The 23395-nt window shown below is 42.1% G+C and overlaps 1 protein-coding gene across 2 annotated transcripts in view; it reads left to right on the top strand.

Annotated features, from left to right (window-relative positions):
• The window catches only part of MICU1 (mitochondrial calcium uptake 1), a 271707-nt gene extending 248602 nt beyond the window's left edge, over window positions 1-23105 (top strand). For both annotated transcript variants that reach the window (XM_036734251.1, XM_036734250.1), the window contains 2 exons: window positions 15953-16042; window positions 18472-23105. In XM_036734251.1, coding sequence (XP_036590146.1) covers window positions 15953-16042; window positions 18472-18629 — 248 coding nt within the window. In that variant the 3' untranslated portion in view covers window positions 18630-23105. The remainder of the gene's footprint in view (window positions 1-15952; window positions 16043-18471) is intronic.
• The last annotated feature ends 290 nt before the right edge of the window (window positions 23106-23395 follow it).

The following is a 23395-nucleotide window of genomic DNA, read 5'->3' as shown; positions in this document are numbered from 1 at the left end:
AGTAGAAGAAAAATTGGAGGAAAAGGTGACAGTGATACTATGAAATCATGAAAAAAAAAAAGAGTCAACAGCTTGGTAAAGAAGGCACAAAAATATTGAAGAAAATAACACCTTATAAAACAGAATAGGCCAAATGGTATAAAGAGGCACAAAAATCCAATGAAAAGACCTCCTTAAAAAGCAGAATTGGCCACATGAGAAAATGATGTACAAAAACACACTGAAGAAAAGATCTCCCTAAAAAGGAGAATTGCCCACATGGGAAAGGAGGTACAGAACCTTACTGAAGAAAATAATCCCTTAAAATTTTGAATTGGGCAAATGGAAACTAATGAAATCATGAAACATCAAGAAACAATAAAACAAAATCAAAAGGATGAAAAAATAGAAGAAAATGCAAAATATCTCACTGGAAAAACAACTGACTTGGAAAATAGAGTCAGGAAAGATCACTTAAGAATTATTGGACTACCTGAAAGCTATGATTACAAAGAAAAAAGGAGCCTAGACATCATCTTTCAAGAACTTATCAAGGAAAACTACCCTGACATCCTAAGACCTGAAGGTAAAATAGAAATCGAAAGAATCTACCAATCACATCTTGAAAGAGATCCCAAAATGAAAACTTCCAGGAATATTATAGCCAAATTCCAGAGTTCCCAGGTCAAGGAGAAAATATTACAAAGAGCCAGAAAGAAATAATTCAAATATTGTGGAGCCAATCAGGATAACACAAGATTTAGAAGCTTGTACATTAAAGGAGCTGAGAGCTTGGAACATGATATTCCAGAGGGCAAAGGGGTGAGGATTACAATTAAGAATCACCTACCCAGCAAAAACAAGTATAATCCTTCAGGGGGGAAAATGAATATTCAGTGAAGTAGAGGACTTCCAAGCATTCCTGATGAAAAGATGAGAGCTGAATAGAAAATTTGCCCTTAAAATACAAGACTCAAGAGAAGCATAAAAAGGTAAACAGGAAAGAGAAATCACGGAATTCAAAAAGGTGGAATTGTTTACATCCCTACATGGAAAGATGATACTTGTAATTCCTAAGAACTTTCTCATTATTAGGACAGTTAGAAGGAGTATACATAGACAGAGGTATGGATATGAATTGACTATGATAGGATGATGTCTAAGAAAATAAAAGTAATGGGTAAGAAAGAGGCACTGAGAGAAGGTGGGAGAGGTAAAATGAGGTAAAATTATCTCATGTAAAAGAGCTTTTATAATGGAGGTGGGAAATGGAGGAAGTGTGGGGAAGCACTTGAACTTTACTCTCATTGGAATTGGCTCAATACACACTCAGTTGGGTATAGAAATGTATCTTACCCTGCAGGAAGGTAGGAGGGGAAGGGGATAAGAGAATGGGAGAGAAAGGTTGATAGAAAGGAGGGCAGATTGGGAGAGGTGGTAGTCAGAAGCAAAACACCTTTGAGGACAGACAGGATGAAAGGGGAGAGAGAGTAGGATAAACTGGGGGGAAAGCAGGATGGAGGGAAATACACAGTAATCATAACTGAAAAAATGTTTTTAGCAAGTTTCTCTGCTAAAGGCCTCTTTTCTCAAATATATAGAGAACTAATTCAAATTTGTAAGACTATAAGTCTTTCACCAGTTGATAAATGGTTAAAGGATATAAGAGGCAGTTTTCAAAGAAATCAAAGCTATCTATAGTCATATAACAATGTTTTAGATCATTATTAATTAGAGAAGTGCACATTAAAACACCTATCAGATTGGCTAATATGACAGAAAAGGAAAGTGATAAATGGTTGGAAGGGATATGATAAAATTGAGACACTGATGCATCGTTGGTGGAGTTGTGGACTGATTCAACCATTCTGGAGAGCAATTTGGAACTATGCCCAAAGGACTATCAAACTGCATACCCTTTGACCCAGCAATACCAGTACTGGATATGAATCCAAAAGAGATAAAAAAAAAAAGGAAAAGGACCTATACGTACAAAGACATTTATAACAGCTCTTTTTGTGGTGGCAAAGAATTGGAAATCAAGGGGATGCCCATGGATTCGGTAATGTTACAAGTTGTGGTATGTGAGTGTGATGGAATACTATTGTGCTGTAAGAACTGATGAGCAGGATGATTTCAGATAAACCTGGGAAAACTTACATGAACTGATGTGAAGTGAAACGAACAGAACCAGAAGAACATTGTGCACAGTAACAACAATACTGTCTGACAGTCAACTGTGAATGATTTAGCTGTTCTCAGTAATACAGTGATCCAAGACAATTCCAAAGGACTTATGATGAAAAAGTCTATCCTTCAAAGAAAGAACTAATAGAGACTGAATACAGATCAAAGCATATTTTCTTTTTACTTTATTTTTTCTTGGGTTTTTTGGTTTTGTTTCCTTTCACATCATGACTAATATGGAAATATGTTTTGCACGACTGCACATGTACAACTTGGATATCAAATTGCTTGCCTTCTCAAGGAGGTGGGAGGGGAGGCAAAGAGGGAAAAACAAATGTTAAAATTTTGTTTCACATGAATTGGGAAAAAATGAATGAATATTAAATAAACAAAAAAATTCTAAAGTTTGATTCTAATTTAATTACAGGGCCCTAAATATTATTGTGATTTAATGAAATTATTCGAGCACCCCAAAGGGGATGAAAACATGGATTTGTGACTGACCTTCTGGCAAGTATAGGATATTGAGTAAGAAATAAAACTGCCACATTAATTTAAAAATGAAGAAGAGAATAGCCACCATTTCACCATTATACTATGGGAAAATGAGTGAGAGAGGCATGACAGGGATTGTTAACTCCCCCCGAGGCACACACCAATACAAGTACCATTAATGAAAGGGAGTCGAGAGTAAGATTGGCCAAGACACAAATGTCTCTGTGGTTGTTGAGATGAGTAAAAGCCTTTGCAAGCTTGATAAAACCATTTGTGAAGGTAGAAAAGTTCTGTGCAAACAGGACTTCATTTAAAATATTTCTTCATCATCTTTTACCAACCTTTAGAGATTCGAAACAGCTCGTTCCTGACATTTGGGAGGACGCTTCAATCTCTCTACTTCCCTGGCCCCCATTTCCATCTGCCTTCTAGATATTTCTACCTGGGTGTCCTCTCCCCTGCTCTTCTCAGTTCCTCTATTTCTGGAGACCACAGTGTTACAATTCTCTATCACCAGGGTTCAAAACTTGAGCCCTCTTCAACTCTTCCCACTCCCTCATCTCCCATATCAAATCACTTACTAAACCCAGCTTTTTTCTCCCATGCCTGCATCTCTCATATCCACCTCTTCCTTCTTGTTCACACTGTCACCACCATAGTTCAGGCCCGCATTACCTGGACTATCATAATAGCCTCTCTCGGCTCCCAACCTCCGATTAGTCCTTCACACCATTGGCAAAGTAATCTTCCTAAGGCCCACATCCTATCCTCTTATTCCCTTGCTCAGAAACCTTCATGCGCCAAACACACCTTAGCCTCACAGTGAAGGCCCCAAGAATTTGGCTCCACCTTATGTTTCCATAATATTCCTAGTCTTGTATTCTTTATTTCAGGTAAACTGGTCTACTCACTCTTCCCTGATCCAGCCCTGCCCTCACTAGCCTGCCTGTCTTTGCCCACACCACTCCCCTAAATCTGGAACTGCCTCCCTTCACACCTCAACCCTTGGAAAGATTTCTCCTTCAAAGCCCATTGAAGATTCTCCTTCCTCTGTGAAACCTTATCTGATTACCACAGCCCCTCCAGCTAGTGGTGGTTCCTCCTTGACAGTTAATAATTTTCTAACTTATAGTTGTATACACACACAAACGTGCATATGCATGCTTATATAATTTGTACGTGTGTATACATATATAGGGGCAACGAGCTGGCACAGTGGCTAGAGCTCTAGATCTGGAGTCAGGAAGACCTGAGTTCAAATCTGGCCTCAGACACTTACTAGCTGTGTGACCTTTTTGTCTTAGTTTCCTTATCTGTAAAAGAAGCTGCAGAAGGAAATGGCAAACCATCCAGTATCTCTGCCAAGAACCCCAAATGGGGACGCAGAGTTGGACACGACTGAAACGACTGAACAACAAAATTATTTTGATTATCATTGTTCATAGATAAGTGTCTGAGGCAGGATCACAATGTAAATCTTCCAGACTACAAGTTCAGCACTTTACCCTCTAGGCCACCCAGCTACCTCCTAGCAACTGTAATGTTGCCATGACATTATCCTTTTCTTGGGAAACTTGGAATTTAGAATAGAGACAAAGGAATCATGCAGGATAATGAGGTTATGAGAAAAAGATGCTTTTCTTACTGTAAGTGGAAATCACCCATCACCATCATCATCATCATGACAGCCAGCCTCCTGGAACTGCTGTGAAGAAAGCAGCCTATGAATTTCACAGCCCTTGGTTCATGTGAGTTTTTATCATCATCAGGACTCTCCCTGGCAGGTCCTCACCACACCTGGTCCTCATGCACCTGCCCTTCACCCTCAAGCTTTTGAGGACAGGGCCTCCTTGTCTTTACCTTAGTAGAGCCGGGGCCTGCAACACCAGTGTGTGCTGAATAATAAATGCTTCCTGGATGGAATGGAGCATTATGAGCATTCCAGGTTGCCTCATGTGATAGCAGGCTTCTCCTGGCTCCTCATTTTGGGTTTCATCAAATGTTGTTCTTTAGTCGTGGAGGAAGGGGTTCTGTGAATGCCAAGTATGTTGTTATTTCAGAATTAGCCAGAAGAGAGCTCTGTAGTGAGGATGCAACATGCAGGATGTCTGTGCTTCGAAAGTTGGACCAAATGAACTGCAATGATTGTTTTCATCTTACATTGATTTTTCAAATGTGATCTTGTTTTAATTCCTCCATTACTCAGAATAAGTGACTGAGTTTCATTAAAATGCTCTCCAAAGTGTCACCTTTGGTCCAAGCCCCAAACAATCAGTCTCCTGGGAAGTGCTGAGTCAGGGCGAGCCAGGACCGTTTGGGAAGGCTGGTCTGTCAGTCTGGGTCCAGATGGTGGCCTTGGCCTGTTGGCTGTTAGCAGCACCATCACCCAGATGTAATTGGATAGCACACTGGTCCTTCTCAATTTGCTTTATCCGAGTCTAGCTTTGCAACAAGCACTGTGCACAGTAAGTAGCCACTCTGCTCCTCGAGGTTTCTGCTGCTATGTAATTGGATATCACTGTTTTACTTCTTCACCTCTATAGTGTGTTTGGAAAGAGCATTTCTTAAGGTTTTGTTTGAATATTTGCCTCCATCAGGCTGATAGGAAGAAAGCTTAAGTCCTTAAAAGCAACATTTAACAGGCCCCCAGTTTGAAACTGGGGCCAAGGATGGGGCAGATGTCTGTTTTTTCCTTATCAGAGTCTTGCAGAATGGAAAACAGCTCTGAAATCAGATCTCCCAGCCCTCACTATTATCCTAAGAATGTCAGAAAGCTAGAGGAGCTCAAGTGTGTTGCAGAGCCAGCTGTTTATTTATTTGTAATGTTATTTGGGGGCAGCTAGGTGGCAAAGCATATAGAGCACCGGTCCTGGAATGAAGACCTGAGTTCAAATGTGGTCACAGACTCTTACTGGGCAAGTCACTTAACTTTGATTGCCCTAATTAAAAAAAAAAGTTATTCAGAAAAATTAAAATCCTGAGCTGGATTTGAGCTGCTCCTGCCCTCTTCCTTTGTTCAGGTGCCTGTGTCATGTCATTGGAATACCCTTCAGTGCTTCAGTCTGGTCCATGTGCAGAAGGGACTTGCATAAGCCCCAGATTGAATTCAGTCTAATCTAGTATATGAAAATGCTCAATAATAATTCATATTATTTAACTCATTTTGCCCCTGTTCCCAAAAGCTTTTAATCAACCTCCCAACTTTGTGGCCAAAAAGGATTACCCACACACAGATTGGAGTATATTTTACTGAATAAAATCAGTGAAAAGTACAGCACTAAAAACAGGGAGGGGGAAGTGGGGGGCACTCCTAAGGAAGTCTGACATAAAAACTAGAATGAAAATTAAATTTGCCGTGTTGGCTTTAAGATTCTCAATCAATTATCCCCTTTCCCCAATAAGCTCTGAAATCTCTGCTCCCCTCCCCAGTCTTCTGACTGGTTGTTTCCCAGGTGTACCCAAAGAGGAGAGGGTTTACCCCTCAGATAGTTTGCTCTAACAGGCAGCCTCCATCTTGAGTTACCATTTTGCCTCCTGCCATCTGTAAACTAAAGTGCCCCTCAGTTCCTTCGTGGACTGTCCAGGGTTCTTAAAAAGCCCTGCTGGATACTCAACAGGCTGGTTACGAGGGAGTGCAAGGTCAGGTGCTGTTTCCCCAGGGGCCAGTACACTAGTAGCCCCAACCCTCTCCCTTCCCTCATGGGTCTGACAGTTTTCCGTTAAAGTAAGTGACCTTTATAATGTGACATTAAAAGATACCTTAAGCACCTACCCTCAGGTTAAATGCCCTCAGCAGCTCGTCTCCATCTTTCCTTTCCCTTGGCATCTGGAGAGGGCAGGAAAATGAAGGGGAAAATACCAAATACTTTCCGCTCACTTCTGAAGGGCTGCCATGTGTTATATTTGGAAAAGGACAAAGTGATCTTTCAGGTGGTGATTTTTCCCCTCACCCTTCCAGGACTGGAATTATCTTGTTTTAAATAAGATTTTTGCCATACCTACTTCAAAAAAGTTTTTGGGGTGAGGGGTGAGATCTAAAAGCCAGAAAATGGCCAGAAAACCTGTCGAAGGGTTGACCTCACAACATCTTGGCATTAACCTTGACAGTCTCCAAGGCTGCTTTTGATTTTCTCCACTGCAGTCTGCTAAGTCACAAGGCTGCACACATTTTGGGATTGTAACTCTACCCGAGCATCTTTCCTTTCCAAGCACCTTCACATCCGGAGGAGACAGGCAGCTCCAATGTGGGCCGTGCTGGGCACAACCTCATTTTTTACCTTTAAAGTGGTTACAGTGAAATCCTCCGTACTAACCCTATTCTCTGTGTTTCACAGTCAATCTTACTGCTTTTAAAGGCTTCTTTGACAGATATTCTTGAAATTACTGGGGTGGACTCCAGGAGCATGCCTGATATCCTCCTCATGCAAAGACTGCCAAGTCTGTGATCTGTCCCACAGGGCCAAGTTCAGGAAATTCTAACCAGCTCAGCCATTCCACCTACCCAGTTGTCCCTGCCGTCCCACGCAGCACATTTGCAAAATTTGCCTTTCCTTTTTCTCTCTGAACTCTTTCAGGCACGTGAGGTGGAAAGAGCTGTGCAGTCAGAAGGCCTGCATTCTGAGGTTCCCAGATGGCTTTGAACATAACTTTCAGTCACATGGGGCTTCATAACTTTCTCCCATTTTAGTGATGGGTAAGAGTATTGGGACCAGTCTTTGGAAACCTCATAATGAATATGTGGGGGTAAATGACATTGATTACCAGATTTGGCCAGGAAGGGAAAAGTGTTCGTAAGAAGGCACTATGATAGGATCCCAGAGATTTGGAGAATTCGGTGAATACTCAGGGGTATTTAGATGCAATATAGTGTGAGATAGTGAAAATGAGTGAGCATAATTTCTGGCTGACCTTGTACTTCACATCATAGAGCTCCTTGGTAGTATTGGGAAGGAAGCTGTTCAGGGTTGATAAAATGGGGATGTGCAGTAAAATTGGGTTTCCAGACACAGCTGCTGAGGCCAGAAGGCTTGGAGCCTTCAGTTCTCACTACTCCCTGACAGGGCTCTCTCTTGTCCCATCCTACACACAGATACACACACACACACACACACACACACACACACTCTTTCACACACTCTTTGTCTTTGTTCATGCTATTCTTCTTCCCAGATTGCTTCCTCTTCCCTCCCTCCCTCTCTCCAGTCTCACTCATGATTCCATTCCTGTGCCTTTCTATAAGATCCAGTTCAGGCCCTGCTGGCTCTCCCAGTTCCTTTAACCTCCATTAATTACCAGTTACACTTACTGCCTTTATAAACTCAATTAGCACTTTATTGTGCTGTTGTGTCAGGTGTGTTGAAGGCCTTCCTATGTTCTCAGAGCCATTCTTCTGCTACTTCCATATTCCCCAGAGTGCCTCTCACCATGCTGGGCACAGAGTAGGCACTCAGTAGGTACTTGGAGGCTCTCAGACATCTGCCATTTTGTACACAACCTCACAATTATTCAGGAAGTACTTCTGGATCTCCTTACATGAAATGTTCTTGTCAGTACAGGTGGAACTCAGCCCCAGAGACCCTTTCAATTCTGATGGTCTCCATTTGACAGTTTTTAATTGGGCACTGCTGATTCTGTTTGCCCCCATACCAGGGAAGAAGACCACTGGGTAGAATTTACAGGAAGACAGATTTCTGCCCCAATTCAAGGAAGAATTTCCTAACAATGAGAGCTGTCCAAAAATAGAATGGATTGTGTTGGTAGATAATGAGTCCCTGTCACTTGGGGGATGAGTTCAAGTAAAGGTTGGATGACCATTCATCAGGCATGATGTAGAGAGGTGGTATCAAATTCAAAAAGAAACAGATCCCTGCTAGGCACATATTGACTTAGAAAACCACAAATTAACATTATCTATGTTGTATTTTTATTTACTTTGTTAAACATTTCTCAATTATATTTTAATCTTGTTTGGCTACAGCAGCAGATTTGATACCTCTGGTGTAGAGGAAAGATTCAGGATTCAGGTAAAGAATGAACTTGGTAATCTCTAAAGTCTTTTCGAACACTACCATTCTGATTCTCTGCTATGCTACTCACTAGCTGTAAAACTTGGGACACAAACACCTAATTTCTCTAGTTCTTCAGTGTCCTTATCAATAAAATGCAATTTTAAGATTAGTTGAGTCCTAAGGGTCCCTCCATCTGTAACACCTAGTGATTTTAAATGAATGGGTTCCTACCTGCTTCACTTCTGATCTCTCATTTTCTCTTCTTAACAAGTAGGAGAGAGAAAAGGAGGGGAGGTAGGCTTCAACAGAGACAGAGAAAGATAGGTAGATAAACAGACACATACATACATACATAACAGCAAGCATTCATTAAGCAGTTACTGTTTGCCAGGTACTATGCTAAATCATGGGGATACAAAGACAAGCACACAAGATGGTCCCTACCCTCAAGAATTCTAATGATGGAAGACAACACCTAAAAAGGAAGTAGTAGGGGAAGGTTCTACATGTGGTGGCATAGTTTGGAGCTGATGACCAACAAGTGCAATGGAGGCTTGGCTGCTGGCATAACATAGGAGCTCATCTATCAGAGTTGTGTAAAATATGGCCTCTGGTCACAGAGCTTCAACATATTTTTCTTTCTGTCACTAAATTGTCCATGTCTGGGATTTGCCTGGGCCATAATGATGAACTGAAAGTCAACCCAACATCTGCTGTAGTCTTTAGGAAGGAACAAGATGGTGGCAGCAACTTTTGAAAGTCTTGTTAAAAGATCCCCTGCAACCTTCTTGACAGCCTCCTTCCCTCCCACTGGTGGGTATTGCTTGTCCCTATGTTCATCAAACAGCAGTACTCTTGCTTCTAACATAGCATGAGCATCCTGCAGAGGAGAAAGACCCTCAAGGGTTCCCGAGCTCTGCCGCCTCTTTTGGACTGTCCTTGTGACTTATTCATAAGATCATAGAATCTGAATTTTAGAGCTTCAAAGAGACCCTAAAGGTCACCTAATCCTCCCTCTCTGCCCCCCCCCACCCTTCTTTTACAAATGAGGAAACTAGGATACAAAAAATTGTCCTTCGCATTATGCGAGTGAAACTGAAGCATCTTCACAATGTCCTAGCTCATCATCTAGGGTGGCACTCACTGACCTGAGCACTTAACACAGGGACAGGGAATTGTACCTCTTAGTTAGGCGATGGAGGTAAACTCTCAAGATGGGCTGCTGGCTGAGCTCTTGGCTGGTACTGTGATCCCAGTTACTGGGGGCCTTGCTAACTCACTCATCAGTTAGTTAAATGTTTATTTTTACTCACTATGAATCACACCTTGAGGGCTGATCTGAGAAGCTGATCTTTGAAGGGCATGGGAATAGACCTAGTAATAATAAACCTTCACTTACCAAAAGCCACAGTGGCTGGGCCCCTTCTCAGAATTCAGGGTAATGTTCGAGCGTTCTACTCTTTACACAGCCTCTTATCTCTAGTCCATCTCTGAAGAGAGGTAGAGATACAGACGTATTCCTCTTGGTGGCTCACAAAGAACCCCATAGTGCCACTGACATTATTCAGAAGCTCTCTGGCTGATGCTTTCACTAAGTTTTGGTTTGGGTTTTATTTGGAAGAAGAGAGTCAGGGAGAGGGACTGGCAAGTCAGAATCACCAGTGCAGGCCATAGTAGAAAGAACAATGGATTGGAAGTGGGGAAGCCTGAGCTCATCATCTTCCTCTGCCACTAGTTCATTTTGTGACTTTGAACAAGTCACCTCCCTTTCTGGGCCTATTGTCCCATCTCTGAAATGGCAGATTGTACCAGATGTTCTCTTCCAGAGCATCTCAGAGACTCAGCAAGTGGAACAGTTCTAAAAGGGAGAGGACTGTATGAACAGAAATGAGACAGAGAGATGTGGCAATTAAGAGTATGTGGATCAATGTGAAATGACAAAGGAAAGCAGAAAGAGGATTTATTAATGTTGAATTAGCACTGACCAGAAAAGAAGATAACCCCGACTAACACAAGGGTTCCAGTCCACTTGCTAGACATATCCTTATGATGGAGAAACATCCTTCATTAGGGGCCCAGAGCATGATGAAAATATCCCCGTAGAGTATCTAGTTACCTTTGCTCTCATTCTTTCTTCACAAAAGAATTTTATTATCTTGATTGGGTTTCCCTACGCAAAAAGGAATATGCTGACCTGCTGACAGCGTTCTGATCCACTTGGCAGTTATGGCTCTCATTCAAAATTTACACTCCAATTCTGCTGCAAACATAGTTAGCAGGACATATTCATAAGACGGATCTGCAGGGCCTGATACAGGAGCTGAAAAAAATCACATTCCTTCGCCTGCAAGGCTGAGAGTTAAAATTTAGCAGTATAGCAATCTCTGGATTCCCTGAAGCATAGACATGAATATTGGACATGATATCTTTCACCTTGTTCTAAAGCATTCTGAATGCTCATTCATCCAAGCCTATATCCCTAAAGGGGAATAGTGGTGGCCAACAGCAGTACTATATAGATGGAAACATTGAAATATAGAGTATTTAACATTTCCAAGGCCACCCTGCAAGGCTGCGCAAAAACAAGTGTCTAGTGATTCCAAGACAAAGGATACTGCTCTCAAATATTGAATCCTCAGGAGTTACTATTGAAGGTGCAGCTCGGAACTATTTCTTCCAAATTCCCATGTGTGTTTGATACCATTCTGCTAGAGCATAGTAGGAAGCTCAACGGAAATGGGCAGAACCTCTCACTATGATTTGTTGGATACCTGTCCCATTATCTTCCTTAGCCCCAGAAATAGCATCTGGATAGAAGGGGGAGGGGGAGGTAACAAGGGGACAAGAGGGAAACCTACAAGCTCTCACTTCATTTTCAGGCAGCTGTAACAGCCTCCTATGCTCCACCCCCTCCCACCTCCTCTTCCTGCCTCCCCTCCCCCTCCCCCCCCCCCCCCCCCCCCCCCGCCCCACTACCATTTTCTCCTGACTTCTGGTCCTCATTGTGCACAGCTGCCAAAATCATTATCTGTTGAGACACCTTTGTCACATCACTACCTTACTCTGCTTGTCTCTTGGTTTGACCTGGCATTCAAGACTATGATCTGCCTGCTCATTTTATCCCACTTTCACTTTGCAATATTTTATCATAGTATTCCCCACCATGTATGCTCCAGACAAGTTGAACTGCTTGTCATCTTCAGTACATGACTTCCTAATTCCCACCTCCAACCAGTTTTTTTTACCCATGATCACCTTCAAAAATTCTTCAAAAAACTTTCCCACACAAGTCTCATTTCTTAATCCACAAGAATTACACACATCTGCAGTTCACAATACTTCCCACACACACACACACAATTGTTAACATATTTCTGATCATTGTGCTCCTGCTTGGTAAAGCTGTAAACTGGTCCAACCATTGTAGAAAAAGGTTTGGAGCTACACCCAAAAAACTATCCACATACCCTTTCTTCATTCCAATCATACTGCTACTAGATCTTTTCCCCCAAAGAGATCAAAGAATGAGAGAAAAGACCCAAGTATATGAAAATATTTATAGCAGCTTTTATTGTGGCAACAGGGAATTGAAAATTAAAGCAATGTCCATTAATTGGGGGAATGAACAAATTATGATATATGAATGTGATGGAATACTATTGTGCTGTAAAAAATGATGAAGGGGTTGGTTTCAGAGAAAGCTCAGAAGATGTGTATGAACTGATACAAAGTGAAATGAGCAGAACCAGTAGAATCTTTTATATGGTTTTTATTGATTTTGCAATATTTACAATATTATAAAGACAGTCAGCTTTGAAAGACTCTAAGGACTCATGATAGCACATATTATCCAAATAGAGAGATGACAGACTCAGTGCAGATTGAAGCATATTTTTTTTTCTTTTTCTTTGTTTTTCTTTTCTTTTTCCTTCTTTTTTGGACACAGCTAATGTGGAGATTTGTTTTGCATGACTATACATGTTTGTAATCAATTTTGGGTTTTTTACCTTCTCAGTGGGGAAGAGAAAGGGAGGTTGGAAAGAGAAGGGAAAATAAAATTTAATTATATGTGTGTGTACATGTACACACAAACATATGCCACATTTACCATGTATAAGACGCACCCTTTTTCGAAAAATTTGGGGTCTAAAAACTGGGTGCGTCTTATACAGTGGTTGTAGATTCTTTTTACTTGCATTTCCCGCTTTTTCACTCTTGTTGTCTTTGCGCTCATTGTTTCGCATTTGTTACCAGTATATTAGGTTACAATTGGCCACGTTCTGCCCAGAAATGGCTCAAAAAAAATTTTTGTATAGTGCTGAATTCAAGTTAAAAGTGATCCAGTTTGCAAAAATGAATGGAAATCGTGCTGCTGAACGTAAGTTTGGTCCTCCTCCAACTGAGAAAACAATTCGAGACTGGCTACAGGAAGAAGAAACCCTACTGAAAACGCCCCGGCAGAAGAAGGCCATGAGAGGCAAGAGTGAAGAAACCAACTACAGGAGAAGTTTGTACCTGGGTGAAAAGATCCTGGGATAATATCAAAATTGAGATCATTGTCAAGTCACTTAAGAAGTGTGGCATTTCAAATGCCATAGATGGAACTGAGACGAGGCAGTATATGAAGACAGTGATGAGGAGTTGTATGAATTTTATGATGAATAAAACTCAAGTTCAATAACTTCATGTAATACATTTTTTTCAAATTTCGGGCCCCAAAATTAAGATGCATCTTCTGCATGGGAAAATATAGTAATTAACTGTGCTCTCATTTTGTACATTTTTTTTGTTTTTCCTGACTACTAATAATAAGGGTAAGGGGTTTATCTGTGTCTTTGATGGCACCTCATAGCATCTAGTACTGGGCAACACATAGTGCTTATGAGCTGGCTGTCTTCATTGGCAAGCAAATGAAGATCACTAAGGTCAAGAATGAGAGGACACCGGATGAGAACCCGGGGAATTCAGACAGTGTTCCATAAGGACACTTCTAGAGTCTTAAAGCCACAACTACCAGACTGTGAGCTCCTGAAGGCCAAGGACGATGTCTTACTTAATTTGCCATCTCCTTCATCACAGGGCGCATTACATCATTTTGTTGTTGTTTTGTTGAATGAATAAATGAATGAAGCAAACTGGAAGCATCTTAAGGATTGTGTAGTTCAACCCCCTATAATTCTGTAGATGAAGAAACCTGAAGCACAGACTGTCACTGGTGCCACCAGACTAATGGCAAAACTCAGACTGTAACCCAGGTCTCTGGCAGCTTGCTCCCCTTCCTGCCACACCAGGTTGCCTACGGATTGTTAGAATATTTGGCTTTCTTGAGCACTGTATTAGTTGTGTGGGTCGACAGAGGTACAGGGAGAGAACAAGGGAAGGTGATAGCAGGAACAGAATAGGTAGAAAGAAGGCCTTACTAACCCTGGGTTTTATAGTCACATTATCATGGGTTCTTTCTGTGAAATTCATCCAATATTGACTAGAGAGGATTTCATTGTTGATTGATTCATAGCTTGAAACTGGCTCTTTTTCCCCTCTGGGTTTGACTTGTCCTCAGTTCAGTAATTTGTGTGTGCATTGCTGTCTATGCTAAGTACTGGTGGTGATATGTAGGTTACTATAAAGGTGCGCATAATAAGGCTTGGAGAGGTGGGGGCTGCAGAGAAGACTTCTCCACCAGAGCAAGATTAGAGAAGAAAACAGAGCTGGGGCAGAGCTTGTCTAGAAGCAGGCAGAGACAGGGCAGGGAGGCGGGCCTTGTTTTTTTCTCTTGCCAAAGAAGTCTGAAAATCTTTCGTTTCACTCATTGCTTCATACCCTATCAAGAGGTTCAAGCCCTTCTAAACTCAACAGCTTTCAGATTTGGTGTGATCAGGATTATTGTTTAAGATTTATTTTAAACCAAATTGTCCTTGGTTATTTATGTTGCTCTTTTTTGACTATTACTGGAAAGAAAAACAAAACCTCACTTCATATGTGTAACAGAAGAGAGGTCTTTTTCAGCTCATTTACTAGTTGGTTTTAAACTTGATTTTAAGCAATTAGGTTTCCCTGTTGGGAGAAACCTTTGAAGGAAACGGCTGATGTATCAGGCATCATTGGCTAACCATGGCACGTGCCCTACCCTCTCACTTCTGTCAGCCAACATAAGAGACTTGAGTCCAGATTTTGGGCTGGGAAGGTCCACCCAAATTGTAGTTTTCTTAATCGGGGTTTGTTGGTAAAAGCTTTGTGGCCAAGGATTTGAACTCCCACCTACAAAACTAAACAAAATAAAGGCTGTGTCCTAAGAACTGCAGTGGGGTAGTACTGAGGAAGGGGGTGAGAAAGGAGTACATACTATGAGTGTGGGACTTTGAGCTGCCCCAAGACAAGTAAGACCTCTATGAGCCATCCCTGAGAGCCTTTTGCAGCTACACAGTTTGCACATATGGCAGCACTGGCCTCGGAGAAAAGTGAGATAATTCAGGCTTTGTCGGTGTGGTTTTCCAAATCAACAAATTACAAACAGTCCCCTTTTTTTTTCCTCTATGAAACTTTTATTTTTTTTTTTCCTCCTTGACAGGTACTTTTTAAAATTTATTTATTTAACATATTTAGTTTTCAGCATTGATTTTCACAAGAGTTTGAATTACAAATTTTCTCCCCATTTCTACCTTCCCCCCCACTCCAAGATGGTGTATATTCTGGTTGCCCTGTTAACAATCCACTTTTCTGTCAGCTCTTTGAAGGGGAGTACAATCTAGATGGTTAGAGAGCATCCAGAAATCAGAATCCACTTCCTGTATCTATTCTACCCACAAGGAATACAATTCTGTCTCTAAAAAACTGATTGAATAATTCAGTATATAAGGAAATTCTATCTGTAGGGAATACTTCTATCTATAAGGGAAAATTTGCAGTCCACTACTTACTTTTGGATGTAAATGAAAAACAAACCTCCCCAAGGGAATATGTTTGGAGCTTTTTCCTGTGGCTACAAAGGACCCTGGGATGGATCCCATGTAGACTTGGAAGAGACCTTAGAAGACATCTAATCCATTCCCCCTCATTTTACAGATAAAGAAATGGAGGTCTAGTAACATCATGAGAGTTGCCCATAATCAAAAAGTTTCACTTGGTATTTTTTTTTAATTGGTAGTGTCACATGGTTAATAAATATCAGAGCTAGGATTGGGACGGAAGGCCTCTGAATCCAAATTTAGCACTATTCCCAATGGCCTAGGACTTTGACCAGTTGCTGAGCTATGTCAGTACAATGCCACTTTTTTCTCTTTCAGTGACCATGCAACAGGTCGCAAAGACTGTAGCTAAAGTGGAACTCTCAGACCATGTGTGTGATGTGGTGTTTGCACTCTTTGATTGTGATGGTGAGTAGGGCCCTTTGCCTGTAACAGAAAAAACATCTCCTTAATGATGGTGCAGTATACGTTGTTTATGAGGTAACCTTGGAGACAGCTTTTAAACTTAACTGGCCCCAGACCACTTCTACCTTCCTCCTCCCCTCATCCCAAAGTTAGAGCCATCAGTAGGAATGATCTCAAGAAACCCCAACCTCGTAGCTGGGCTTTTCAGCCTCAAATTTGATTTTTCCTGCAGTCTTTTAGGCCACATTTTTTTACTTTAAGGGCCTTACAACCCAAAGCAGAAATAGTAAAGTCAACTTGCTTCTCATTAAGATAAGGAGCTCACAAGAATTTTGGAGTTTCTAGGGGAGAAGCTAAAAGTATTTTGTTCAGTCATGCATAGAATGATTCACAAGACACCCCATCTCCAAGGACTCCATTGAGTTTCTGCGTTTTCACGGGGGTACCCCATGCTTGGAATCAACTCTCATAGCCATCCATCTCCTGGCCTCCCTGGCTTCAAATGCCAGCTAAAATCCCTCTACGGAAAACTTTTCCTGGTCCTCCTTGATGTTAGTACATTCCCTCTGGGATTGCCTCCAACTTATCCATTATGTGTCTTATTTGTACATAGTTATTTATGTTATCTCTTTTTGAGAACAGAGACTGTATTCTTCCTATCTTTGTATACCCAGTATTTAGCACAATGCCTAGCACATGCTTAATGACTGACTATAATGTCCAATTTTCCCCTTCTACTGAATGGTCCCGTTATATCTATGGATGTGAGACTCTCCACTTCCCAGCTCCACTGCGGCATTATCATCACATGGTAACATCAGCTAATTTGGTTTCAGCATGGACCTACCTCTCTAGTTATTGTTTGAGTCATAGTTAGGATTCAGACCACAGGGCCTCCTCCAGAGATCCTGACTAGTGAGACGCTCAATTTTTCTGTGTTCTTAATGCCTTAGTTGAATTTATATTGAGAGCTGAGAAGAGTTGAAGTCATGGTGTCTGCTTCTAAGCCAAGACTTTACTTTTGGAGAGGGAATGGGGAAAATGTGACACATATCTCTCTACTTCTTGGCATGGTAGCACCATATTTGATAATATGGAAGACATGTGAGGTTTGCAGCAGTATCTTTAGAGTAAGACATAGTTGGAAGATATGACCTATTTATCAGCAGAACTCCATCTTTTACTGTTAGAGGAACATACAATTTTCAGCCAAAATAATTCTAGTAATAGAATGATAACCATAAATCTGACTTCTGAGGTGGAAGGGAAAAATTTGATCAAATGAAGTTTTTCAAAATTAAATTGGAGATGCATGATGAAGTCATTATCAGAAGTGATTGACAGTTCCTAGGAACTCTTGACCTGTGTGCTGTACAGTTTTGCAATGCAGGAGTTCTATAGAGACCAATGAGAGAAATTCAAAGCCAAATTTTTATTCAGAGTGAACTCATGATCTTGGACAATCCAGACCATGAGGGAAGTCATCCTTTGGGATGCTATTTGTCTTTGAATCTGAAACTCCAAGAATGAATTCAGGACCTCGGAAGTCTTGCCCTGACCCAGAAAAACAAATCAAATTTCCAAAGGTACCAGGGCTTCCCCACACAGATCCTGGACTTAGTCTAACCCTGACCCAGGATGGGATTGATTCTAGAGGATTAACACCGTGAACCAAGGATGCCATCTTGACTTTGAAGTTTGAGCCCCAAACTTATAGGCCACAGCAAAAATACTACTGCTATTGAACAAAGGGTCCAGAACTTTCTGCCCAAGAAACCCAGAACTCACCTAGAGAATCCTTTTGGTATCCCTGTCCTGAAAGATAAACTGTCACCATATCCACAGATAAATGAGCAGCCACTGCTCTCTGGGTGCCTGGCTGCTGAGTTCACATCTCTTGGCCTTTCTACTGGGAGTAGGCTCTCAGAGTCATGATACTCCCTAGGCAGATGCTGTCAGAAGCAAGTCCTGTGCCTGTGCCAAGATGAGACCTAGAGGTTAGACTGGGAGATGGGGGCTTGTAAGGCAGCCTGATCTGTGAAGGCCTCTGGAAACCAGCTTTGTCCCAGGCTGTCATACCCTGAGCCAGTCACTTATCCTCTGACCTTCAGTTTGCACACATGTCCAACAAGAGGGTTAGGCCCCTTTCAGCCCCAAAATTCTAGGTCTTTGAAGTATAAAATCAAAGAAGATTACCCCTTTAAGGACCCAAGAGATTACCTAGTTCAACCACACTTACTTGACAGATTAGGAAAATGAAGCTCAGTGTTAAATAGATGGGGGAGAGTCAACACTCAGAGGTTTGACTTTGGTTCCGAGTGTCACACTAAGGGTAATAATTTGGTGTTTCTGGGTAACCCCACCCCACCATGGCCATTGAGATTTCCTGCTCCTGGAACCTCCAGTAACACCATCTGTGTTTCTCTCTCTAGGCAATGGGGAGCTGAGCAACAAGGAGTTTGTTTCCATCATGAAGCAGCGGCTCATGAGAGGCCTGGAGAAGCCCAAGGACATGGGCTTCACCCGCCTCATGAGAGCCATGTGGAAGTGTGCTCAGGAGACTGCCTGGGACTTTTCCTTTCCCAAATAATGACCTGCAGCGCCTGGAGGGTGCAGACTGCCCCCCCACCCTCACCCCACCCCCGCAGCTCGTGCACCCTCCAGCATGACTGAGGGGGTATGGGGAAGGCCAGCCTGGCCCCTGGAAGTATGCTTGTTCTCTTCAGAGGGCAGAACCCTGTCAACCACCTTTCTCCTCTTTTCCCAAGGCTTTATCAACACAGGAGTTCTCTTTCTGCCTCCTTCACTGTCCTCCTCCCTAGAATACCCTTCATTGCTGGCTCCTCCTCTATGTCATGAAATCAGGACTGTGACAGATGTAGGCTGAAGGGCCTCCGAGCAGGCCTAGAGTTTTGAGGGCAGCAGTGAGAGACTGAGGAATCTCCCCCAGAGGAAATATTTAATCCTCCCTTTCCTTCCTGCATTGCTTATACCTTCACTATATTTTTTAAAGGAAGTTATTTGCTTTACCCCTCACTCATTTTTTTAAGAGAACTCCATATTGGGGGAAAACACTGAATCTGTGACCAATGGTAATGAAGGAAACCCAGTCACTGTTGAAGGGTTTGACCAGAGGAAGAGTTTGTTGTATGCTCCAGGCTGGCTTTCTCTCTTTCTTGCCTTGAGGAAGTAATGTTCACCTAGAGGAAAAACCCGGCACCACCGAGCTCCCGATCTGTAACCGACAATGAGTGAAAAGCATTGGGCTTGCCTCCCAAGCTTCTCTGGAAGAGTCAGCAGTGATGCTCGACTTAATGAGCACAATGTGTTGTCTGTCTCCTCTCTGCTGCACGATTTCTGATTATTTTCCCCTGGGGAGCTATGGAACACTGCTGTACCACAACAGAGACCTAGAACAGGATCCCTATCTGTCCTTGGGCTTAAACTCTTCTAAACTATCCCTTTAATTACACAGTTTGCAATGAATCCTACAAGTGCTCCTGTTGCCTTCTTTCTCCCCACCCAAGCCTCACAGGCCTGAGTTCCCTGCTGGTAACAGGCAGTGACTGACTGACAGAAGTGTCAGTGTGATAAGGAGGGGGTTGGGGAGCCCCCCCACCAGTAACATGGCTGGGTCCCAGGGGTTCTGAACCCCTGGGGATCTCTAGAGAGATTTCAGGAGGGTAACTGAACTTGGATGGAAAGAAAAATGACATCTTGATTTTTCACTACCCTCTAACTAGAATGAGTCATTTCCTTCAGTTACTTAGAAACGTGATCCTGAGAAGGGCTCCAGGGGCTTCACACAACTGCCCAAAGGCTCCATGAGAACTCCTGCCTTAGACGTATCATTTCACCCCTAGGCCTCTGTTTCCTCATTTGTAAGATGAGGCGGCTGGACTAGATCTGCCTTTGAGATTATTCTGGCTCTAAAGTTCTATGATTCTGTGATCGATTGGGATTCCTTCAGCTTCCACAGAACCTCAGCTAATTCGACCCATGTGGCCATGTAGGATGTCTCTGTAGATAGGCCTTGTGTGTATAATCCAAAAGTATAATGTATAAGACAATTGTTACAATGCAGAGCTCACAGCATGAGCATCTGTGAGCAATGAGCCCTTATTATCAAAGGGAGAATAAAGTCCTGTGGGGATCTTGGTGGATCAACAAGGAAAGTCTGTAACACCAGCATTTCCCTTGAAATAGTTTGAAAATCCCAGTTCTAGCATCCTATCCTGGGACATACTAGAACAGTTTCTAACCTTTCTTTTTTCCTGAGGTCACCATATTTTCTGGCCTTGTCCATTCTTGCTTCTTCCCTACTGAGAAATTATAACTTCTTCTGTTTGAACAACCATGGGAGCCAGGTAATGACTGCCCCTCCCATCCAGCCCTACACAGGACACAAGGCAAGTGGGGGTTTCACCTAAGTTTCCATAGTTCCCCCTGTCCACTCTTTCCTCCCTGCCTCTTCACCTCCTGTGTGGCAGAACGGGATTCTTGGAACAAATCAAAGATGTAGAGACAGAAGATGAATGAGAAAACTTGCTGGGCCGGGTCCTGTGAACCTAAAAGCCCAAGACTAGAAAGAGACTGCTTCTGAGAAAGAGGGTGCCAAGCTCCAAAGGCCAGTACCAAGGAGCAAGTTAAGTGCCCCACACTCTCAGTCCTTACAATGCTCCGATCAATGAGGAAACCAGAGAAGGTCTCCTCATTCAATAAACCTAAGTCCTGAGCTTCCATTCTGTCATCTTTCTGGTGTAACCAAAGTGCCCCTAATCTGTGCTCTCTCTTAGCCCTCCCCCCAACACTCCAGGTGAAGAAGATCATGGCATTAAGGCAAAAGATTTCCCTCCTCAATTTGCCCGATAAGAGGAAAGGGGGGTTAGGCCAAAGATAAAAAGACAAGAACCTTCTGTTCCTTCTGCTAGGAGGCTAAGGGCCAGTGTGACCCCACTCCACACATGCTACTTCCTAGCACTTATGCCTTGGAGAAAGTGCAGACGTCAGATGAAAAAGGGCATGAGGGCACATCTAAAAGGCTGCACGCACCCTGCAGTCCAGAAAGATGAAGGCTGAAGCCAGATCTCATGAGCGTGAATATAGAAGGGCCCATGGGGGGTATCTAGTCCAAGCCCTTCTTGGTACATAGAGCTGAGGAAACTGAAGCCCAAGGAGATTATGATTATGACTGGCCCCTGTCAACAGAGTAAAAATAGCATCACCAAAGTTTCCCCACAAATTTAGTACTACACCAAATCATTGTTGTTTGGTTGTTTGAGCCATGCCTGACTCTCCATGGCTACACTTGGGGTTTTCTTGGCAGAGATACTGGAATGGTTTGCCATTTCCTCCTGTTCATTTTACAGATAGGGAAACTGAGGCAAGCAGGGTTAAATGATTTGTCCAGGGTTACACAGCTCCAAAGTGTCTGAGGCCACATTTAAACTCAGATCTTCCTGTCTCCAGGTCCAGTGCTCTATCTGCTGTGCTACTAGCTGTCTGCATACCTGATTACCAAAGAGTTACTGTTAGACTGTTGGACAAAATCATTCATTTGGAGGAATATCAAGAGACATAATGGGGTGTGGGGGGAGTGGAAGGAATAAGACCAGGTTCTACTAAATCTAAAACAGTACTTCAAAGCAGTAACCAAAACTACATGGTACTAAAATTCAAACATGGGAAAGTAGAGTAGGCCACACAAAAGTGAGAAATCATGCCCATGGGCCTCAGGTTCAAGAGCCATTCACTCTTCATTCCAGAAACACTTATTAAGCACCAACTTTATGCCAGGCACCATGCCTAGGGGCTGTAATGGATACAAAAACAAACAGGTCCTCCTTTCCTCAAGAAGCTTACATTCTGTGGGAGAATCATGTCCACAAAGAAAAAAATATATGTACAAAGAAATGGAGGGGGAGGGGGCTAACAACCGGGGGATCTGGAAGGGCCTCATGGAGGAGATGGCAACCAAATTGAGTCTTGAAGAGACTGGGATTACTACTGAGAGAGGAGGCTTCATCAGACCGGAACTTCTGGGAAGAGCAGAAAACAGACTGGTTAAAAGAGGTTCAGATCAGCAACTATCACCCTGCAACACAACAAATCCCAAATGAATAAATTATCTAAATATAAATGTCACTTTTACAAATTAGAGAATAAGTCATATATTTTACAGTTATGGATAAAGAAAAATATAACCTGACAAGGAATAGAAAATATTATAAAAGGCAAAATAGACAATTAAAATTTAAAAACTTTTTGTGAGTAAAATGAATAGGGCTAGAATCAGAAGAAAAGATATGGCTGGAGAAAAAAAATCATATTCAGTACTGATATGAGTGATATCCAAAATCTATAGGAAATTGATACATGCTTGCTTGAAAGCCATCCTCTAAAAGACAAGGGGTCAAAAGAAATGGAAGAAGCAATTTTCCTAAGAAGATCGAGTCTATTTATAGCCATCTGAAAATATGTTCAACGTCACCACTAATTAGAAAAGTGCAAATTAAAGCAATCCTAAGCAATCCTGAGATGTCACCTCATACCCATAAAGACAGCAAAGATGCTCCAAGATGGCGAAACCGGTTGGAGGATCTGTGGGGAGACAGGACAATAATTTACTGCTGATAGAGCTGTAAATTGGCTTAGCTGTTCTGGAAAATAAATTAGGATTATGAAAGAAAAGTCACTAAATAATTCATACTCAGGCCCAAAGACTCCGTTCCAGGGACCATAGCTGAAGGAGATTACTGGCAGCAAGCAGAGACCCACAGGTACAAAAATGTTCATTGCAGTGTTATAACAAAAAAGCTGAAAACAAATATATACCCAATATTCAGGGACTGGCTGAACAAATTGTGGTATGTGAATGTGATGGATTATTACTATGCCACAAAGAAAGCAGAGCCAAGAGAACAATATAAAGAAATGACAATGCAAAGAAAGCTGTGATAGAGGCAAGAAAATTGTGGTCAAATACAATGCCAGATGTTAATACTGTGCTGCCAAAGGTGACACTCCTTTATGTTAATCATCAATAAACTATTTTAGGGAGAATGGATTTTGTAAGGAGGCTTATTTGGTTATTTGTGGAAAAGTCTGTTGTGTCAACACAGTTTTGTTTTTTTTAATGACAGCTAAGAGTGGGGTCAGACTGAATTCTACAGAACCATGAAGATGTGGGCTTATGTGCCAAACATTTATCCAATAAATATTTATTGAGTCCCTATCACATGCAAGGTCGAATGCTGAGCACTTTGGAGTTTACAAAGAAGAATGAACAAATAATCTCCCAATTAAATAGGTCTGTATTCCCCTGATCAAAGACCGAGGGCAGGGGTGGAGTTGGGG

This window comes from Trichosurus vulpecula, chromosome 8, assembly GCF_011100635.1.
Source record: "Trichosurus vulpecula isolate mTriVul1 chromosome 8, mTriVul1.pri, whole genome shotgun sequence".
Lineage (NCBI taxonomy): Eukaryota > Metazoa > Chordata > Mammalia > Diprotodontia > Phalangeridae > Trichosurus > Trichosurus vulpecula.
The sequence above is the reverse complement of the archived record's forward strand: the minus strand, read 5'-3'. Positions and strand labels throughout refer to the sequence as shown.